The sequence below is a fragment of the Orbicella franksi genome, chromosome 9 (genome assembly GCF_964199315.1).
Source record: "Orbicella franksi chromosome 9, jaOrbFran1.1, whole genome shotgun sequence".
Classification (NCBI taxonomy): Eukaryota; Metazoa; Cnidaria; class Anthozoa; order Scleractinia; family Merulinidae; genus Orbicella; species Orbicella franksi.
In genome coordinates, this window is record NC_138153.1 from 17196535 (window position 1) to 17215708 (window position 19174).

Consider the following 19174-nt stretch of genomic DNA (forward strand, 5'->3'; position numbering starts at 1 on the left):
GCCTGTGCTGTTCTACTGGTTAGGTCTATGCGGCGAAGAGTTAGGTAATTTTCTATTTTATCCAACCATCGGTTCACATCTTCAGAGTCATAACCATGGAAAGGGGCTGGTCTTCGCGTGCTGACTGTTTCTGGAATTGGTGCTTGCTCCAATGCACTGGCTGTTTGCTGCTGGGCCCTCTGTTGTAACCTCAACTGGGTATGTAGAGTAGCCATTTGTTCTCTTAATTCTCTAAGTGTTTCAGCTTCCATGATGACTGATAGGTCGGGTTGATTTCTCTCGCTTTCTATTCTCTTTTCTTTGTTATTGTTTTGATTTTCTTCGTGTTCGCTATCCTCTGAATCTTCTCGCTCGCTTTCCGTTTCTGTGTATCTGAAGTCGGCGCTAGGGACAGAGTCGCTGCGAGTCTTTGTTTTGTTTTGTTTTGGTTTTTTATAATTTATGCTATCTCCTACTTGACTGTGATTAGTCAACTGTGAATTAATTAACAGGTTTGAGTTATGTGCTAAACTCGAGTTCTGTTCTAGATCTGGCTCTTCGTTTTCGGGTTCGCTGATTTCTTCGACTTCTAAAGCAATCTGAGGGCCGATCTGTAACTGCCTGGAGTCAATTGGAGTGAAGTCTTCTAAGGAACTGCTATCGCTTGTTGCACGCGGTCCACAGGGAGTGGCTTGTTTTGATGAACTCGGTTGAACAATGGACGACTCTTGGCGTTGATCTACACTGATATTTATGGCTTCTCTGTTCGTACTATCGGCCTGACTTGGACTGGAAAATGCGGTGGACAAACGTGGGCCGTCGCTGGGTCTGCTTGGCTGGATTTCTTCGTTTAAATCTAACGCGTGCGTCGACGACTCGTGGACGACACTTCGATAATATGGTAATTCACACAACAATGTACAATTCTCTTCTTCTGACAACGAAGCTTGTACTTCTTTATTTACTTTAGGCGTACTGGCTTTAACTACGGGAACGGCTGATTTCCTACTTCGTAAATTATACGGCGAAAGTTTCTTCTTAAAAACTCTCTTCACGGACTTCATATATGAGGACAAAGAATTGATTTTGTATTCACGTTACTTGAGCGGCTTTGATCCTTTGTTCGCACTCAAGGGATTACAACAACTAGCGTCTTCGGTGAACTTGAATCTGCTCTGGGGCCTTGATAACGTCCTTGGAAGATCCACGAAGTACCACTCTTCTCCACAACTGTGACGATAAGTTTTTCCTGCAACACTGTAAATTTCGGACTGAACGGACACTTGAACTGACAACTGGGGGAATCTAACTCTGGAGAGCACTGCTTTGCTGCGGGAACGGAAATTCGTCACGATTTCCTGGTACACGACGATCTACTTCAATGGTCTTCACTACGGACGTCAAGGAAGAGACATAACTTGGTCCAACAGTAGTTTATTCTGCACTCTAACGTCGAGGGTGAAACTGACATACTCGGCGGAGTAGCCGCTGTAAAATCGTAACGATGTAGCCGATGTAATCGATGTAATCGAAAAAGCTTTACAAACGTACTTGCTTATATATCATCCTTTACACGTCAAGTGTTTACAATATGCTAATGTAACTTCAAGTATACAATACGAGCGGAAAGTACATAATTAAGATAGCGAATTCTAATCAACACCATGAGGCTTCCAAAATTAAAAATAGAGTGCTAGGATTAAAATTACACAGGCTGAGATTAAGATAGACAAACTTAGGAAATTAAAAGTGAGATACTTAAATATGAATTTCTGAATTGGTGTTACCGACAGCAAGGAAAAATTATCCTATGAATAGAAAGCATTAAAACTCCATTAGTGAAAAGTAGTTCAGCTGGCTAACTTTCGAGAAACTAATAAAACTTCATTAGTGAAAAGTAGTTCAGCTGGCTAGTTTCTGGGGGAACGGAAAGTAGATTGAAATAATAAAAAGAAACTCAAATGACCCGATAACGAACCACTTGCTTTCTAAATGAAAGTTAGTGAAACAGCGTTGCACACGCTTAGGTGTACAAAGAATCGGCAAAGTACAAAGTGGAACAATAACTTAAGATTCCCAGCTGTTAACTGAAAAGAGGCTACCGTTAGGTTTTTTTCCTATAATTTTCCAAATAATAAAGAAATGCCTGTGCAACGGCGAATTTTCTCATAACAAATTGTTACTAATTATTGTCATTTTAACAACATAGGACCGATGTTCTGAAAGTCAGATGGACCGAAACAAGCTTTTCATGGAGCCGGCCAATAGAGGACTTTTTTGTGGAGCCTAAGATATGATGGTTTAAGGTAAGTACACGTACTTGACTTGTTTATTTAACCACTGTAGATAGCATAAGAGAGATTTCGGCTAGCGGAGAATTTACAAAGTGCTCGCTGCTCGCCATGCGTAATTTTTTAAAGTGCTCGCTACTCGCAAGGCAAATTTGATCACTGCACGCACTCGCAAAAATAAACGCATTGCTCGCATGCTCGCAACTGCTCGTAAAGACCATTCGATACCCCTCATAAAAGAACTGCATAGTTTACAAGCATGCTGCAAGTGTCAATCAATTTATTAGGAGCAATCAGAACGCCAAAACAAGAAGTATTCATCTACGAGTCTTGATGTTGGTCCATCATTTGGTTATGCGGTTATTACACTTAAATTTTGAAGAAAAGGGCTCAAATAGAATTTGATTCCATGCACTCTTAGTTAATTGATAGTTCTTAGGAGTGGCAGAAACTGGCAATTCGTTCCTGTGCTTTCACTAATCTTAGTATCCTAGTAAAGGATTCGATTTCGCACCCTCCTTCCAACAAATGCGGCCCTCTTCAATTTAAGTGACCCCCGCCCCCTCCCCCCCCCCCCCCCACCTTTAAGAGTTTTATTTCGACAAGAGCCCCTTTTTCATTATCTAACCCCATTACTAGCTTATTTCTGAGGCCCCTTTACAGGGGAGGGAATCTGGATATCCCATATCCCGTTTAAATATCCCGGAGAAATTTGAAATTAGGAAACGCTACGAAATTTGAAAACGCAGCTTTGGCCTACCGTCCACGCCAATCCGTCACGGAAAAGAGCTTTCGAAAACGCTCTTCAAACCGGAGGAATTTGAAAACGCCGGCTTTTTGTTTTCGTGTGGACGGAAAACGTTTTGGAGCTTTTTGAAAACGATGACGTCACGATAATCACGTGATATCCCTGCCCGAGTTTCCCTCAAACACAAATCCAAAATGGCCGCTGATTGTTGCGTTTTTAAATTCCTTCGCGTAGTGTGGACGGAGAACATTCGATGCGTTTTCAGAGTGAAACCTCAAACACCTGCTGCGTTGCTTGGACGGGGTCCAAGTATCACAAGTATCTACATGTCCTAACAGACCCTGACAGTTCTCGCTTTTATTTCACAGACAAAGATACACATTGTATTAATTTCTTTCGTTTCATTTCAGCTGTTATAACGCTGATGAAAATCATGTATATCAGCTGCAATATATTATAATTGTGCTATCATTGCAATGTTCACTTAGAATTTAATGTAACTTTTATCGTTAAGGGCCCATTAACCGATTCATGCGCGCGCTCGCCCGCGTTGCTAAGGAGGTAAAATTTCACTTCCGGTCACTTACGTCAGCCTGAGCACGGAAAATAAAAACAACTCAAAAACTTGCAAATTCGCTTACATTTTAGATGCTTTTCTTTGTGTTTCGCAAAATGCAAAGTAAAAAAAGTACAAGCAAAGACAAAATAGGAGAAAGATAGAAAAACAAGAGCAATAGAAAGAGAAAAACTAACTCCGTGTGGCTTTGTTTGATCTTACCGAAGTGCGCTGGTAATGTAAATTGCGCACGCGCTGATAGGGTAACTTCCAATATATATCGGGCGCACTTCCGGTTTCTTTAAATACTAAAGGAAACGCGGTTTTTCATTAAATCCAGCCTTTTTCGACGAATGTCGATTACAGCCAACGTTGGCAACATAGCTATGCATTTCTTTTTCGAAATCATGCTTTTTTCAGAAAATTACGTAATGAAGATTTAAATTAAAATATTGAATCAATGAAAAAAATCCCGAGAAAGTAATTTGCCTGGGAGCCTTTGCATTTTTTCTGTATTAGTCACATGACCATGGGCGTGGCCTGATGACGTCATCACTAGTGTTACTCATCACGAAAAAGTTAAAACACATGAAATAACTCTGAAGTAACTAAAAATGACGAGGTTATATGAGAATAAATTTTCTCTAGCAACGGTTCGAAAAGATCGGTTAATGGGCCCTTAAAGGTATGTGTCCAGTAAGCTATTGCTAATTTAATCGATCGACCGATCGATCGATTGATTGATTGATTGATTGATGGACTCATTTACTTTCAAATTATATAAAAGTATTTCGTTGCAAACTCAAATTGAAATAACACCTTCTCAGACAAGAGAGGAACGACAACGGTCTGAAAATCAAAATCATACTCTGTAAGAAACTATGTGATACATAAAACTTATGCACTAGTTTGACATGCAATAAGTTAGGATAACATTTACGAGTTGTGTAGTATTTTTCCGACAGAGATCCCTGAAGGGACGAGGGAAAATGCGGGCAACGAATACACGACCTAACATTTAATTTTTTTCTACCTGTTTCGTAGTCAAACATCACAAAACTCTGAAATGACATTTTACACGATCTGATGCCTCAAATCTAAAAAAAACTCAATCAAAATTACGCACATTTAATTGCCCTTAGAAACGAGCCTCTTAACAAAATGATATAACTATCTATATCAAAAGTCACAACGATTTTTTCTTTTCAGTGTCTTCTCCCTTTTCTGCAAACCCGAGGAGTATCGACTTTACGAAACACAAGACAACTTTTGTAATCAAAACCGTTATAGCACTACAGCCAGCGAACATGCCTGGGGTCCAGTCTAGCCATATCTTCTCAGCCTGTACCATTTTAAAGCCCGCTTCTTCTATCCAAGACAGAGTTTCTCGATCACAGCGACATCCATTGAATACGGTGGGCCAAATGAGTGACTTTGATACAATTTGCTGAACAAGGTATTGGAGAGTCCATGGCTTTCCTATCAGAAAGAACAGCAAAGAAATATTGCATAAAAACAATGACCCACATCGCTCATGACGCGAATTTAGTGGAGTATTAAAACACCCCTGGATTGGGGACAAGGGTGGCGCAGAGGAAATTGCTGACTTCCCACCACTGTGACCTGGGTTATATTCCTGAACCCTGTATTATATATGGGTTGAGTTTGGCCGGTTGGCTATCGTCCTTGCTCCGAGGGTTTTTCTCTGGTTTCTTCAATTTTTCTGAATGCAAATTCCATTTCGATATGGTTGCCTATGTTTCGTGTGGCACGAAAATTTTACTGGAATTTAACTTTTCGGATTGGTGATTTTTTGTATTTTTCGAAATTTCTGAGACAGTGAAAGACTGGCTTTTCCTGCTGGGCATTAATTTCTGCGATTAGCAACACTTTTGTTTTATCGCTTACACTACATGCAACCGACAAGTCAAACAACAGGCAGAGCTGCAAAACACGGTAATCAATGTCACTCTATCACAATATTACATCTTGCCCCAGTGTGGCTGACAGTATCGTCAGATTGTCCTTTCCTGTTAACGTTTTAATATCAGCTACACCTGAGGTGCACCGAGGCGATTTCATGCACTTAATATTCTGAATTCACTAACCTGCTACATGTTCAAGAAAATAAAACCTTCCACCCTGAAACAAAGTAAAAAAAATCTTACCTTAGACGGAGAAAAAGAGGCGAGCATAAATAGTGGTCACGCAACGCAACGCAACGCAACGCGTGAGCTCGGGGAGGGGGAGAGAGGGGCGGCAACGGCACAGAGGTTCAGCTGGAGGCTCGATTGTAAAGGAAACAAATGTGTTACTCACAGGTTTTAGAACTCGTTTCACTTCCTGTAAGGTTTTTCTTGTTTGATCGTCATCAATGGAACACACCACTAACGTGCAAACAACTGCGGCAACAGAATTGTCGTCGACATCCAGTTGCGCCGCCGAAGCCACGACAAACTTCTTCAAGTGGACTCTGTCGGCAGCTTTATCCAACCTTGCTTTAAGACGGTCTTGTACGTGCGGATTGCAATCAACAGCTATAAGCGAGGTGCCATGGGGATAATAATCAAAGTTCTCCCCTGAACCGATGCCTATTTCCAAAACATCGCCTTTTACTGTTTTCAAGTGTTCGCTCAAATCAGCGAAAATCTTTTCTTTCAAGGGAGCGAACACTTTCCTGGTTGTTTCTGCAAATTGGGCTTCACCATCGGCAAAAATACGTTTGTACCAGTTGGAAGTTAGGAGAATTTTTCTGGCTTTCTTTAAAATCACTACAACAATCACTGCAATCAACGCTACACCACAGACAAGTGAAATGGATGCCATTTTGCACGTACAACTGTCTCGAAATCGCGTGAACAATCACGTAACTGTCTGTCACGCCAGTAGTCGGTTCTACTGTCTGTGTGACAGTGCAGCCACCATTTGACTTAGACCTACTCAGCCAGCAGCGATCTAATAAAATGCAATATTCTCTTGACTTGCCATCACTCCAAAATAAATAGCCCGGTCCTCACTAGCGACGCAAGTATAAGCACAGGTGTAAGCATAAATGAAGCTTATGCGCTAGCGGTACCTTGACAAATGCAAAATTTGCAATTATTCTACTCTATAGATAGCAATCGCAACAAAGGCGCTCAATAAATTACACAGGGAGAATATTTCGCAGTTTTTGAAATTTCATTAACGGCGAAGTAGTCACCCAATAAATTGTACAGACAGAATATTTCGCAGTTATTGAAATTTCATTAGCAGCGAAGTAGTCACCAAGTAAAAAGAGATAAATTTTTGTTCTCCAACAATGCGTTTTATTGTCATGTTTGTCATGTTTGTGTTTGCGTGATATTTCTTGTTACGCTACGATGGCCAAAGAAAAATAGCTTTTACGATAGAAACATATGTCATTTGCAACCCTGATATTATTATCATTATTATTATTATTATTATTATTATTATTATTATTATTATTATTATTATTATTTTAAGTCCTTAAAGTCTTGCCGCTTTTAACTTATGGTGCCGAGTTCAATCCATGAGCCTAGGGCAGTCATAAGTCTGCTGGATTACTTGATGGATAGAGTCCTCCTAAGTATGTGAGCAGTTCCAAGGAGGACGGTCTTCTGTGGCTATTATTATTATTATTATTATTATTATTATTATTAAACACTGTGTAAATAGGTTTTAATAGTTTATTTCTTTAACTTACTTTTACCTTGTATATACCAATTTGTATGGAATATGTTAATTAATGTTATGATGATGATAGTAGTATTGGTATTATTTTTTGAAAATAAAAAAAAATTATTGTTATTATTATTATTATTATTATTATGGCCATTATTATTACTACTATTATTACTATTATTATTATTGTTATTATTATTGTTGTTATTATTATTTTGTGTTGAATATTAATTAAAGCCGTTTAGTTCAAATTTCAAATCGCACGCATTTGACATTTTGGGCACCAAAAGAGAAAAAAATAGGCTTTATTGCCTGCAGTCTGGCTCCAACATTACTTCACCTAAGAATATTCACAAGAATATTTTCAGCCTAAAATCGGTAAAAAATAAGAATATTCAGCATGGGACAGAAAAACAATATTCTTAGAAAAAAGAGTGTATTTTTATTAAGGTTTTCTTTTCTTTTTGTTGCTAATGCCTCGCCAATCCATCTGAAAAGTAGAAGATCACAATAGTTTCTTCTCCTCAGTATAACACCCCTTTTCTGCGAAACCAACAAGGATTGAATTCACAATAGACATGCGAATTCTTGCAGTCCACAATGAAAACATATCAGCTTCACATCCAGAAAATATTTCTGTTGTCAAATTTGCAGAGATTTTCTCAGAATTCACCATTTTGAAGCCGCCCTGCTCTATCCAGTAGAGAGTTTCCCTGTCACAGCGGCATCCACCAGTCACAGTGGGCCAAATTAGTGACTTTGACAAGAAGTGCTGAACAAAGTATTGAAAGGTCCATGGATTGCCTATGGGAAAGAAGTAAATAAACAAGCTGTTATTTAAAGTGTGGTTGAGAATTATTTTGCCTTTTTTGTGGTATGAGTGTGGTGATGTGGTTTGAGAATGGTAAAAAATGTACCCTGGTTCCAGAGGTTTTCTCTTTTCTATTTCTCAGTTAAATGTGTTGAAAACCTCTGGGACCAAAATAGATGAACACACTTAAGACTGGCAATGTAGATGAGAAGGACATAATGTGTCTATCAGTGTTAAGCCCAAGAAGGGGAACCCTGGTCACATGTGGGGCATTTAACTTTGATTGCCTTCCCCACCCTTGGGAATTTGACAAAGAGTCTGGGCCCCAGGGTGGGGACATTTGATTCTTTGGTAAAAAGGAATGGAATCAAATCACATCATCACATCCTCATCTGTGCAATCATCTTGAAATAGTTCTTGTGGAGAAGAACACATGTGTTTTGGAGTTAAGCACCTGTTTTCAAGGAATAAAACAACTACTCACTACTCACTTTCAACATATTTTGATAGAATACCTTCCTTTGTGGAGATTGTGTGGATTTTTAATTTATAGACAATCAAGTGCTGGAATTAATATTTTACATTCATTGACAGCGAAAAATTATGCCTCTGTTGAAATGAATAGACACCTAAAGGGCAACATGCTACAGCATTACGCTAAGGTGGGGATATTTGATCTGACTTCACTTATTTTCCCGGCCCTACCATAGGTATTTTGACCAAAAATTCTTTTGAAAAGTTGAATGCCCCACATGTGTCCGGGGTACCCCCCCCCCCCTTGGGCTTAACATTGATGGACGCATAAGATGTAATCTTGATGAAATAAGCTGCAGATGCCATTCCAATGCAAAGAGGTTTTGCACAAAAATCATATTATCTTGGGAGGTCTCTCAAGAAGATTTGTCATCCCAGTTCCATGAGAGTTGTCATGACTCTTCCAGTGGAAAATAATAACTTTAACCACACGTACCTGCCACATGTTCAAGAAAATAGAATCTGCCACCCTAAAACAAAAAGACATTGATTAAATTATCTATAAGCAAGCTCTCTAGGTTATCTCATGGTTAGTGGGCTCGTCTCTGGATTAAGTGCTCTGGGGTCAAGTCCTGGCCTTAGACATTGTGTTGTGTTCTTTCCTCTCAGTGCCTCTCTCGACACAGGTGTATAAGTGGGTGACAGCAATTTTATTACTGAAGGTAACCCTGTGATGGACTAGCATCCCATCCAGGGAAGAGTAGAACTACAGAAACCGGAGATAAGCGCCGGCCTGATGGTTCACTTAAGAGGCATGGTGCCCTCATGGTCAGAGCGCTTGACTCAGAGCGAGCAGTCTGGGTTTGAGCCCTGGCTGGGAACACTGTGTTGTGTTCTTGGGCAAGACACTTAACTCTCACAGTGCCTCTCTCCATCCAGGAGTATAAATGGGTACTGGCAAATTGTTGGGGAAACCTAACAAATTGCGGGGGAGTGACCTGCAATGGACTAGCATCCTATCCAGGGGGAGTAGAAATACTCCTAGAAGCTTCATGCTACAGAAACCAGGATAAGCTCCGGCAGCTATGAGCCAGTTGGCTGCAAGGCTTTACTTTTTGATGGGTGACTTGGCTCGCATGCAGACTAAACTCTGTAGGGAACAAGTGTAAAGTTAGACCACAGCTTATGTCCCAGGGACTTCTGATAAGTACAACATCAGAATGCTATAGCTACTCACTGGCACCCATCAATCTATTCCTGGAGGGAGAAAAGTGCATTAAAGTAAAGCAAAACACAGTGGTCTACCCCATCCCCCCCCCCCCCCCCCCACTCTCTAGGCCATATAGGCTGTTTCAATCAGCAAAATCGTGTTTGGCAGGTCTAAAATCCAATTATTTCGTCTCTACACTTGAACTAGACAAAACGCCATTAACCATTAAGCTCTAAGTTACTTAGTATAGCAAAATGCCCTCATAACATCCCATCCCACCCGGTCCTCTTGCCATACTTACTGGCATCAGAACCCTCTTCACTTCCTGAATGGTTTTCTTTATTTGATCTTCAGTGAGGGAACACAACAGCTTCGTACAAACTACAGCAGCAACAGAATTGTCCTCTACCCCGACTTTCCCATTACAACTCATGTCCTCAGCCGAGGCCGCAACAAACTTCTTCAAGTGAATTCTGTCGCCAACTTTCTCTACATTTGCGCGGAGAAATTTTTCTACGTGTGGATTTGAGTCAACAGCTATAAGTGTTGTACCATCAGGGTAATGATCGAAGTTCTCTCCTGAACCAATACCTACTTCCACAACATCTCCGTTGAGTGTTTTCAAGTGTTCTTCGAGATCAAGGAATAGTTTTGGTTTGAAGGGATCAAATAGGCCTTTCGATAATTTTGCAAGGAAACGTTGCCTTTTGGCAAACCACCTTCTATACCAATTGGAAGATATCAGAACTTCCATGGCTTTTGCAGCAAAGAGCAATAGAATGAAAACAGCAATGGCAACTGTCCACAAAATGGCCGCCATTTTTACCGTCACGAATATCCCGTGACAGTGACCGTCACGGCTTTCCATTCACGAGAGGCCCTGGGAACAAGTTGACAAGTTGACCAGCCGCTTGAAAGACAAATATTAATTACCAGCCGTCCAAAACCGTCATGGATATATAACTCAAATATTCTACTGGGAATCTATAAGACTCGGGGGGTTAAAAAAGCGGTTTTGGTAACGCAAGGGTGTTCAGCCTCAAACGGTCTACAGCAGGAGCTTTTGCAGTACCTTTTAGGGTATTGAGTGGAAAAGAAAAAAACCGACAGGAAATAATGAGTTTTTTTTTAGAATTGGTACCACTTAGGGGTGCCCCAGAAAGCAGGACCTTGGTACCTCTTAGTGGTTCTTTTCAAAATTTCCGATCTACAGTTTCGTTAAGCGAATTTAAGAGTAAATTGCGTCATTACAGCTTTGAATGAGACACGGCATCCTTGAAAAGCAGCTTCAGTAATATGATAGGCTTTTATTCTTATAATACCATATTAATTACTATTTAGTTTAGTTAGGCAGAATTAGTACTTTTGAATTATGTTGAAGGAGTTTTTACCGTGTATAAATAAAGTTATCAACTCAACTTAACTCAACGTGGAGCCCCGTCCTTTTTATATGGGAGCCCCCACCCCACCCTCCCGGATATGCGTTTTGATGTTGCTTGAAGAGGGTCTATTATACTTTGGCGGTTTGGCGGTTTAAGCCAATTTTGAGTGCCGTTTTGCGGGTACATTTACATTTATCTGGCATTTTAATCGCAGTGAAAGGCTGCACTCCGGTTAGACTGAATATATCACTCCGGCTAGCCTGAACATGAATATCACTCAGGTTAGCCTAAATAACACTCCGGTTAGCCTGTTTACACGGTGAGCTCTCAATGATGGAAATAGTAACACGGCATGTTACCAAAGTCATGTCTGAAGTCTGCAATCTGCGGTCTGCAGTCTGCAGTCTGTAGTCCGCAGTCCGCAGTCCGCAGTCCGCAGTCGGCATGCCGCAGTCCGCAGTCCACAGTCCACAGTCCGCAGTCCACAGTCCGCAGTCCGCAGTCCGCAGTCCGCAGTTCGCAGTCCGCAGTCCGCAGTCCGCAGTCCGCAGTCCGCAGTCCGCAGTCCGCAGTCCGCAGTCCGCAGTCCGCAGTCCGCAGTCCGCAGTCCGCAGTCCGCAGTCCGCAGTCCGCAGTCCGCAGTCCACCGTCTGCATTCCACAGTCCCCAGTCTTTCTTTTACGCTGAGAGCTATTATATTGTTTTACACGTCTACAACTTTTATTAATCCTTCAACTCCTTCCATCGATCTCGCCCGCACTGCCTAAACCAGCATATACTGTACAGCCTAGCTAAAAAGTTAGAAGTTAATGGTCACGTGACCATTAATTCCCAGAGGCTCTATTGCGTGACAGCCGGGCTCCCAAAATGGCGGACACGTACACGGGCTTTGCTGTGTTGATTGCAGTATTTGTTGCTGCCATTTTTGTGAGAGCCATAAAGATTATAATGTCTTCTAGTTGGTACAAAAAGTCGTTTGCACAGTCACATAGAATCTGGATAGACGTAACCAAGAGAGTCTTCGATCCTGTGAAACGAAAGCTTTTCGATGATCTTGCCAAACACCTGAAAATATTGAACAGCGATGTTGTGGAAATAGGCATCGGTCCAGGAGCAAACTTCGATTATTATCCTCACGGGACCTCACTTATAGCTGTCGATCCGAATCCACACATGGAAGAACTTCTCAAGTCAAATCTGGAGAAAGTTGGCGATAGTGTCCACTTGAAGAAGTTTGTTGCGGCTTCAGCTGAGGACATGAGTTGTACTGGGCAAGTCGGGGTAGAGGACAATTCTGTTGCTGCTGTAGTTTGTACGAAGCTGTTGTGTTGCCTTACCGAAGATCAAATAAAGAAAACCCTTCAGGAAGTGAAAAGGGTGCTGATGCCTGTGAGTATGTTGTGTGTATATTTTCTCGGAGGTAGGGTGTAGCAGAGAGTTGTGGAATGGGGAAGGGGGGGGGGTGGGGGCGTCATTGGAACAATCCATGAATTTTAAGAAACGGTGAAGAACGAAGCAGACGTGTGGCTCGCATCCTCACATCTTAGCAGATAGATGAGCAGGATGGAATCAAAACTTTTTGCCCAACCATAAAGAGGTACTAACTTTCTTCCAAAATATTCAAACCAAACCTTATCATTCCATTTGATATGGAGTGTTAGAAAACAGTCCTACGAAAATACGCGCGCTGATTGGTTAAAAATTGTGTTTCTATAACTCGATAGAAACACAGAACTAGTACAAGCTGTTTACGTAATGATGAATTTACATTTTGATAATCAAAGTTAACAAGCTGTTTTCCTTTTTTCGTTGCGGTGTTTTCTAAAAGAAATGGAAAACATGTTCTTCATGTTTCTATCTAGTTATAGAAACACTCATGAAAGTTTGGGAGAACTCAAAAAAGCTGTGGAAACACTCGCCTACGGCTCGTGTTCCCACAGCATTTCTAGTTCTCCCAAACTTCCACTCATGTTTCTATAACTCAATAAAAACATGGTTCATGTTTTTTATTTCTTAAATGTGGAGTAATATGGAGCACACCCATGGTGCACAAGCTTTTATATCTACCAAAATAATAATGCATCAAAATTTAATCATCATAGCCCAGGGGTCAAGGGGGGACTCCCATATACAGTGAGGCAATGCACTCAACATTTCGCTGATGTGAGTGGTCTACCCACATAACACAATGATTAAGTGAAATCTGTTATTATCATCATTATTTTATAACATTTTTATTTAGTTTTGAGGCAGTTGGTAGAGGGGGCCCTTAAGGGTAGTCCGTAAACCAGTCCATAGATCTCTGTTGACTTGGTCGGATTGGTGGAGTCCACGGACCAGGAATCCATGTTTTTGAGTTACCCAAAGGAAAGCGTGCACTTTGCCAAAGTTTGAAGTTTGCATGATGCCCTGTTACTAAATGGCCCACATAACCTGGAACACATTTCTCTTCCCTTTAAGCTCTGAATGCATGAATTCGTGCAACTTTATGGCGGGAAGAATGAAAAAAAAGTGAGAAACAGGGTTTCCTACATAATGTCCTACATACCTCATCAGGTTCTCAAAGATTTTGTGAGCCCAGTAAATAACCATCATTCTAGAAAGCACTTTGGGGTTTTTGAATACATCTAGGATTTAAAAGGAAGGAAATTATTTGCCAAAAAGTTCAACTAAGTATCTGGGCGGGGTTGTTCAATACTCAATGAAGCTACCCAAGATTAGAGAAAATTTTGATTTCAGTTTTGTAACTTTTTGGTGAGGTTTTCTGAAAATGTTGTTTTCCCCTCAGTTTTGATTTTGAATAATCTCAAGCTGCACAAAACATATTAGAGGCAAAAAACTTTATACAAGAAAAATTAATACTTTGGTTAACTGTTAATCCTGGGTTAGTGTAAATCAGCTTTTGAACAACCTGGCCTTGGGCATTTTATAATCTGTTATTCCCTTTAAAAATGAGTTACTCTGCACTAATTCTTTCCTATATCTGTTTGTTTTAGGGTGGCAGATTTTATTTCCTTGAACATGTTGCAGGTTAGTGTGAATTCACATTGAACTTTGTTTTTCAATGCTGGATTTGAAAAGAAGCTGTTTCATGGTTTAACTTTTTTTCTGCAACAAAATTTTGACCAATGGTTATAAGTGAAAGTCTTACTGTGAATCTAGGGAAGGCACCCAATGAGTCTCTCCCTCCCCCCCCCCCCCCCCTTCAACCCCATATACTGGCAAAAATACTTTACACCTGGAGGGCCAAAAGTTCTTGGGTTCCCACATTTGAGGTGCAAAGAGCCTGAAATTTTCCCCCCACCCCAACTCCAAGAGATCTGAATCTGCCACTGACTTGTACCTTGTGCAGCAAAGGTATTAAGGATCAGGTCCTAATGAACATACTTGTTATATTCTTCTTATACTAATGAAAGTGCCCGTTTGTCATTCCCTTTGATTAAATTAGTCACTGGTTTACTTATTTTACAACAGGACATCCATGGACTGTAAAGTACTTGCTTCAACACTTTGTCTCAAAGTCTCTTCTGTGGCCCTCCTTGTATGATGGTTGCCGCTGTGACCGAAAAACTCTACCTTATATAGAGCAAGGTGGCTTCAAAATGGTGCAGTCCAAAAAAGTGTGGGCAAACTGCTCGCCTAGTATGTATTCTGAGTGTAAGGACACGTTCTCAGTTTGGCACACAAAAATTTTATTGTACTTTGTTGATTTCATCCTTGTTGGTTTTGCAGAAAAGGAACAATAGGCCTTTTACAACACTTGGTCACGACGGATAATTTATAAACCAATAACTATAGCTAAAGGAATTTAAGAATTGGAAAAATAATAATAATAATAATAATAATAATAGATTTGTATAGCGCCATATCCATGGCTCATGGCGCTTTACAGTAAAAAATGTTATTAAAAATAAAATTTACATTAAAAATTTACATCAGTGATAAAAAATTACTAACAAATAAAATAGCTAAGCTGTAAAAATGAAAGTAAAACTAGGAATCATTAAAACCTTTAAATAAAAACTGACTAACTTAACTAAGTGACTGACTAACTAAGTAGCTAAACTATCTAATCTACTAATTAACTAACTAACCAAAAGTCTAGTTATAAAATTTGTTAAAAAGATATGTCTTTATACAAGTCTTAAAATCTGATAGCGAGCCGCTCCCTCTTATATTGTTCGGAAGAGAGTTCCATAGGCTAGGTGCTACAAAAGAGAAACACCTATGACCATAGCCTATTAACTTGACAGGTGGTACTTTCAAGAGATTTTTGGAGGAGGATCGAAGATTTCTGCTTGGTACATAAGGCTCTAGCAGTTCAGTAATGTAATTAGGGGCCTGGCCGTTGAGCGCTTTATAGGTTAAAAGTAAAATCTTATAATTGATGCGCTGGCTTATTGGAAGCCAGTGTAGCTGCTTTAAAACCGGCTTGATATGATCGTATTTCCTTGTTCTAGTAACAACGCGAGCCGCAGCATTCTGGACATTTTGTAGACGATCTATCAAAAATTTTGGTAGTCCATATAGAAGCGAGTTGGCGTTATCTAGTTTGGAAGTGATGAATGCACGTACTAACTTTTCAGTGTCTGCTAGAGATAGACAGACTCTTATCCTGCTAATGTTTCTAAGATGGAAGAAACAGGCCTGAAAAAGGCATGTTTTAAATAGCCAGAAAACCTATTTCAGACCAATGCTGTGTGAGGTTGAAACTTATTGATGCTTTGAGTATTGCAAACATTAGAATGTTTTGTGTGAAAGCGATCGAGGAGGCTTTGCCCTCCACAAACGTTTTCCGTTATTTTAAAATCACCGGAAGCTGCTGGGATAAAACTATTGGAGATAGAAATAGGAGTTATACAGTAGGAAGAATGGAAATTCTGGGCTCTTTAAGTGAAAGACAAAGATTTTCTGGCGGTTTGGAAACTTGCAAGATCACAAGGATTTGTACAGAAAACCACTGGAGTGTGACTGGACTGTAACTGGAGTGCAAAGCGTCTTCTTCCCTTAAAAATCCTTCTTCTAATGTCCATAAAACTTCCTCTTAAAGGATATAAACCTGTAAATATGCATGTAAGCTTATTTGTAAATGTTCTTTCTATTTCTGATAACATCATGCACTACCAGTGACAAAATCAGTGTGTTTTTTAAAAGCAAGACTCGTGACCAATTGTTGCAAAGGCGTGGCTAGCCGTATTAGAGAAGGCTACACGATCCGATGGTAGAGCACGGACGTGCGGAGGTTTGTAACATATAACTTTCTTCCAATAAAATTTGACTTCGAAATGCCAGAAATAGAGCATATTGTACCCTGATCGCTGCCAAGATCTGCAGGGAACGGCAAACGCGGTGTAACTTTAATTGCATGATGTTACTAATTGTCACTGCTCTCGACTTAGAAGTTAATCTTGTTAATAATTGTGACCAGCTGCACGTACATTATATTTCTCGATGACGTCATCAGTGACGCCGTTCACCCGTAGGTTACTGTCGACTGCATGAATCCGCCTTCGCCTGTTAGCACAAACATTTTTAACTCCCATTCTGTAATTCGAACTCTGAAAAGCATAAACCACGGGGTTTAAAGAGCAGCTGCAATACACTAAGAAATATGACACTTTGTAGGACAGCGAGTAGGGTGAAACACTCATTGCCGATATCGAAGCGAACGGAACAAAACATGCTAGAAATAGCACCGTCACTGTTATTAAAAGTTTCACAATCTTCCTCTTGTTGTGAATGTCTTGCTCGTTTGTTTTCTCTCCCTGGTTGGTGCCAGAGGGTAGAATATTCTCACATAAGATACCTTTGACAATGCGGAAATAACTCACCAACATAACAAGCCACGAAAGCACCGTCAATGCGGCCAGCAGACCCCAGTAAACCTTCGAAGCCGACGCTTTCCAATCCATGTGGCAACTTTGAACCTCGTCCACGTACTTTTGCTGTACAAAAAGAGGCAGTACAAAGCTAATAGAGAACGTCCAAATTAGGCCTACAGCGATGTAAACTTGTTTCTTCCGGAGTCGCAGTGTTTCTTGCATTGGACGCAGGAGAGCATTGTGTCTTTCGATGGAGATAAGTGTTAAACTAATGCCAGAAACCAGCAATGTAACTCCCGGAACATGGTGCATGGTAACAAATTTGCAAAGGAAGTTTCCTAGAGCCCCACTCGGGTGATGTTCAACAGCAAATTGTAATATGACACCAGGAATGCAGAAAATAAGAGTTATGGTATCGGCTACAGCGATATTTGCCAGTAAGAAGTTTGTTGTTGTGTGCAAGCTGCGTGTTCGTTTAACCACCGTGATGAAGAGAATATTTCCAGGAATGCCCGCCAACACTACGATGGCATAAAAAGTTAAAAGCACAATGTCGATCTGATGTGCTTCCATACCAGTCGCAAATATGATATAACTCGCTTTGTTCCTTCGTGTGTGTGTCTTTCTTCGTGCAGAACCGCTACAAAATGAACAAATTATGAACAGCGCTGTCCTTTATTATTCATACAGGTGCTGATGTAGCTTTCTTTATATGCCTAACAATGGCAAGCGCTTAACTGAAACCACTTCAACGTTAATGACGTTCTCTAAATAATTAGCTACAAATTATTTTCTGAACTAAAGAGGGCCTCACCGACTGGGCAACGGAGGGAGGGTCTCATTAAATTTGGCATTTACATCTGTTTTTTTTTTTTTTTTTTTTTTTCTGTTTGCTCTATAAGCAGACGGTTCCGTACAGAGTCACGTTCTCAGAGTTGTACATGTACACTTGTTCCTGTAGTAATTGCAGTCAATTAAAACTCTGGAAGCCAAAAACCAGCGACAGGTATGATACTCAAACGCTGGAGACGAATTAATGTGACAAAGTTTCAGCTTTCGAAACTAAACCTCGGCTATACCAAAGTAATATCTTTTTTGCCGGTTTTTTTTTTAACGAGTTTAATTAAACATCTATTCTTTTAGCGAAATGGTCCGTTCATTTCCCAAGGGAAAGAAACCTTTTAATTACAAAAAATGAATTCTGAATGAGTGTCGTGTTTTTTCTCATAATGAAGAATGCTTTCAAGAAAGAAACGTTACCTTAGCTACCTTTACTTTTCAACAACGACGAGAAAGCGAAAAAATGGTCATCGTTTCCTGCGAGACTCACCTGGTTTTTCCTTTTCTCCGGCAGTCAATTACTTTTAATAATTTAAAACCCTTTGCCTTTAGACTTTTGATTGTAAATTCTAATGAAACTTAATTTGATGGTTGATTGGACGCATCTACCAAACTCCAGCATTTCATTTACTGTTCTGTCCATTTTAAAATAAGCTATATATACAGCTGATGTTACTTAACGTATATATGTACGGCATTAATGTATCGGAAATGATTCTGAATTTTATCATTGGGTTCAGCATCGATCTTTCCGAATGATTACTGACACGGCTGAAAGTAATTTGCTTCTTTCGAATAGGTATAATTACAAAGTGCCGTCAAATAGAGCTCAAAAGTAATTTACCGCATGTTTGTTTGATTTACAAGCGGAATTTCCTTGACCTAATTATTAGCTTTCAGTCAGAAAAAAATATTTTTTTATTAACACGGCCTAAATCGTGGGCTAAATTTCATGGCCATGAATTAACCTGAGCAACCTGAGCAATTTTTTTAAAAATTTTTGTTGGCATTCAAGCACGTACGTTAACACTGGTGGTTTGCCTCTATTTTTATAGACGCAAAATCGATTTTTCATGGTTTCTTTTCATTTCCGCAAAAGTAAACTTCTTTGACGAAGATATGTTAGCCAGGATCGGGCAATTTTTAGCAATTGTTAGGGTTTTTAATTGCTTCCTTCACCTGAACCGCAGAGCAACAGAAAGCACGAAAACAAATTGCAGATTGAAATTTACCATGTATCGATACCAAGGACTGTATTTTGAACGAACTTCAGCAGAGTTCGGCAATGATCAGAGCAAGTTTGTTATCATAGATCAGTGCCAAATATCCCAAGTCTCCTAAACTCGGGCAGGATAAATTTTTCGCAGCTTTGTACTG

At 40.1% G+C, this 19174-nt stretch overlaps 4 protein-coding genes across 4 annotated transcripts; 1 reads left to right on the forward strand and 3 right to left on the reverse strand.

Moving 5' to 3' along the window:
• Positions 1-4069: 4069 nt before the first annotated feature.
• On the reverse strand, positions 4070-6859 carry LOC145497793 (thiol S-methyltransferase TMT1A-like). Its single transcript, XM_081477657.1, has 3 exons — positions 5894-6859; positions 5683-5716; positions 4070-5053 (listed from the first exon to the last, which is right to left on the reverse strand). The coding sequence occupies exons 1-3, from the start codon at positions 6398-6400 to the stop codon at positions 4761-4763; spliced, it is 834 nt and encodes a 277-aa protein (XP_081333783.1). The 5' UTR covers positions 6401-6859; the 3' UTR covers positions 4070-4760.
• A 571-nt stretch (positions 6860-7430) lies between these two features.
• Positions 7431-10562, reverse strand: LOC145497795 (thiol S-methyltransferase TMT1A-like). Its single transcript, XM_081477659.1, has 3 exons — positions 10055-10562; positions 9040-9073; positions 7431-8062 (listed from the first exon to the last, which is right to left on the reverse strand). The coding sequence occupies exons 1-3, from the start codon at positions 10505-10507 to the stop codon at positions 7764-7766; spliced, it is 786 nt and encodes a 261-aa protein (XP_081333785.1). The 5' UTR covers positions 10508-10562; the 3' UTR covers positions 7431-7763.
• Positions 10563-11250: 688 nt separating this feature from the next.
• On the forward strand, positions 11251-14953 carry LOC145497794 (thiol S-methyltransferase TMT1A-like). Its single transcript, XM_081477658.1, has 3 exons — positions 11251-12524; positions 14132-14165; positions 14610-14953. Exons 1-3 carry the CDS (start codon positions 12003-12005, stop codon positions 14879-14881), a joined length of 828 nt encoding a protein of 275 aa, XP_081333784.1. The 5' UTR covers positions 11251-12002; the 3' UTR covers positions 14882-14953.
• An 837-nt stretch (positions 14954-15790) lies between these two features.
• On the reverse strand, positions 15791-17826 carry LOC145497778 (prolactin-releasing peptide receptor-like). The gene has a single exon (XM_081477636.1). The coding sequence runs from the start codon at positions 17528-17530 to the stop codon at positions 16547-16549; it is 984 nt and encodes a 327-aa protein (XP_081333762.1). The 5' UTR covers positions 17531-17826; the 3' UTR covers positions 15791-16546.
• Between the last annotated feature and the right edge of the window lie 1348 nt (positions 17827-19174).